The following is a 3,175-nucleotide window of genomic DNA, read 5'->3' on the forward strand; positions in this document are numbered from 1 at the left end:
CTATGTGTATACTATATTTATTAATTAATTTAGTTATTAATAACACTGCACCTTCTTCCCATCCTAGCTTCAATACATGTATCTGCGAGTAGTACCACAGTGTTAGTAACTTCATCCCCTACTACTTCTGCTGCCCTTATCATTGGTCTCACCGTGGGTATTGGCGCTCCAGTGATAATAGGAGTAGCTTTTGTCATTCTCATTTTGCTGATGGCTGTGTTTCTGATAATGAAAAAGAAGGCCAGCAGTCGGCCAGCTGCAGAGTACAGAAAGATGTCCAGAACTAGTGTAACATCAGATACTAGTGTGGCATCCAATACTAACCTAGTCTAAGTGACTGGCAGGAGTCAAGAATGATCTTTATCTCTATTCGGTTCCTCACATTATAACTATTTTAGTATTTGTCACTCACATTAAATTTGCTACTCCTAATTATTGTTTGTGATTGATTGTTTTTTGCTCCAATTGTTAAAATTGATTTTTAGAATAATTAAACTTATCGACCGTTCCCATCACTGTACCATTAGCAATGAAATGACCTGGCAGACTGAATAGGCAAAATCACTACATTGTTTCTGTATTTCCTCCAAATAATTATGATCAGTAATGAGTTTATAATGAACTTAATGATATTCATTGACAAGAGCCCACACAAACTATTATAATCAGTCACTCATGACTCATTGTCTCATCAATCAATCCATAGATACAGTATACATTATTATTGCATTACAATAGTAGTAAGTATACTACTCACAATCGACAGTGATGCTGTCACAAATATGTGTGACTTTATCAATGTATCATGAAATAAATGTCAAGAGACAAAGATTGAAGATATGAGTAATAATGGAACAGAGAGATAGAAGAGGACATGACAGCTACAGCATGTGTACTCCAGTGTCTCTAATGCGCATGCGCCGAAGCACATGGCATCCACTACAATACTCCCCCCCAAAGAGGAGGTGAGCGGAACAAAAAGAAAGTGAAGGTGGAAAGGAGAAATTACAAAAATGAGCAACAACAATAATAATGATAATAGAAGAAAAGGAAAGAGCTATAATAATAATAATAATAAATATATATTCCTTTTTCAATGATAATAATAATGAAGCAACATACCAGTCTATAATAATTGAGTTGCTACAGAAATTTGACACGTTGAACTGTACAAGTTACGTTGGTATCCGAGCAAGTACCATCGGTCTCCGAACAAATAGTGTTGGTATCCAAACAAGTACTGTCGGTCTCCAAACAAGTAATGTCCAAGGAAGAAAGAGCAGTAGGAGTATGAAGAGATGAGTCACAACTGATAGTTTGAGAGGAATGAGGAAAAGGGATATGTTGTAAAGAGAGAATGATAAGACAGCTGAGAGTAGAGTGCATGTTGCGGAGTGTTTCCATGAGCGAGAGAGAAAATGTAGGCTGACAGTGGGTCGTCGTGGCCAGAATATACTCGTCTGACAGTGAGTCCGGCGTCAGAAGGAGAAAGTGAGTTATCTCGTCTGACAGTGAGTCGTCAGGAGAGGGTTTATAGCTCGTCTGACAGTGATTAGCCAGAAGGAGAGTGAGAGTACGTGAGTTAGAGTACATCGAAAGGCGCGTGTAGACTAGAAAACTGTTCCAGCACACGTCGAATGGCTGCTTGTCTTTATAACCCCGAGCAGTAAGTCGCCGGGCCGTCCGGGTCGCCAATGTCACAAATATGTGTGACTTTATCAATGTATCATGAAATAAATGTCAAGAGACAAAAATTGAAGAAGATATGAGTAATATATAATGGAACAGAGAGATAGAAGAGGACATGACAGCTACAGCATGTGTAGTCCACTGTCTATACATTCTAATGCGCATGCGCCGAAGCACATGGCATCCACTACAATGCTAAGTAATCCAGTTAATACAACCATTCCTTCTGTTGGCTATTACCTAACTGGTCATCCTGTTACCTGTAGCTCTAGTGGTAACTATGTTCCAATATGCAACAGTGTGAACATGGGGCCATTAGAAATAATAGCTATACAATAATTGGATTAGGTGAGATTACGTTACTTCCTTTGTTTTGATTGCAGTAATATCATTTTTAAAACTGTTGGCTGTTTCTTTACCAGTATTTTACTAATTCTTCCTATGTATGAATAAACATTTTACAATTTCTCACTTTATTATTAGGTGGGTTTAATGGAGCTCCTTCTGGTGTTACTGTTCCTCCTCCTACTCTACGTTCTATTGATACTATATCAAATCGATTTAGCTGTTCTGGTGCTCTTTCAGTAATCTTATTTGTTCTGGTAATAGTATAATGGGCTTTTGTCCTAATGGATATGCTACTGTCACATGTCAGAGAAAGGTACATGTACATGATTATTGACTGCATGATGTCTTCGGATGATTAATAATAATAGTGCTATAGGCCACAAAATTGTACCATTTTATATACATGTACCCAGTCTCGTAGCACCAATATTGACATGTTATGTGCAGAAATACCCACTTCATTTGTGAGGTACACTGTACCTATTATTTTTGTAAAGAATTTTTCTTCTTGTCACTTTAAAGTGTAACTGCAGTGATTTTTTAGGGTATTTATTTTATGGTCTTAATATAATTGCCTGATCATAATAATGATGTGTTCCAACTTCTATTGTCTAAAAAAATTTATTCACTGAGACATGAGCCTTCAAAAATGCACTTTTTGCTTCCTTTCAATTTACTTCCTGTCGGTGGGTGTGGCTAAACGTGACGTCATAAGAGGCATAGATGCAGATAACTCCATTCCTTTATAGGTGAAAATAATGCTTTATTCTCATGCCTTGTAATGTAATAGCACTAATTTAAAGATTGGGATCATTAGCTTTCATTATCCTAAGCATGCAATTGCAAGAAAAAGTCATAATACCACACTTTGGCATAGGCGGCTATAGGCCTGGGCAAGCCAGGGCTTTGCCCTGGTAGTTTTCAACCAAAACCACACCCAAAAGGTGTGTTTTGTTATTATTAGGAGTGAGATCATCACTAGAATTCATTTTTTATAGTCACAACTGTCTACACTAAAGATCAGCTCCACTTTACAGTTATTTTAGTGTGGTAACTGGCTTTTGGGAACTATCATAATGATTAACTATTCAGGCTGTGGAATTATGGATCCAGTGTTATTACAATTTATTAATAATTT

General features: G+C 37.1%; 1 protein-coding gene across 2 annotated transcripts in view; it reads left to right on the plus strand.

Annotated features, from left to right (window-relative positions):
• Positions 1-2,603, plus strand: part of LOC109586514 (uncharacterized) — a 7,685-nt gene extending 5,082 nt beyond the window's left edge. For both annotated transcript variants that reach the window (XM_020002712.1, XM_020002711.1), the window contains exon 6: positions 2,173-2,603. In XM_020002712.1, the coding sequence (XP_019858271.1) occupies positions 2,173-2,303 (131 nt within the window). In that variant the 3' untranslated portion in view covers positions 2,304-2,603. The remainder of the gene's footprint in view (positions 1-2,172) is intronic.
• The last annotated feature ends 572 nt before the right edge of the window (positions 2,604-3,175 follow it).

This window comes from Amphimedon queenslandica, unplaced genomic scaffold (genome assembly GCF_000090795.2).
Source record: "Amphimedon queenslandica unplaced genomic scaffold, v1.1 AMPQUscaffold_12853, whole genome shotgun sequence".
Taxonomy (NCBI): Eukaryota; Metazoa; Porifera; class Demospongiae; order Haplosclerida; family Niphatidae; genus Amphimedon; species Amphimedon queenslandica.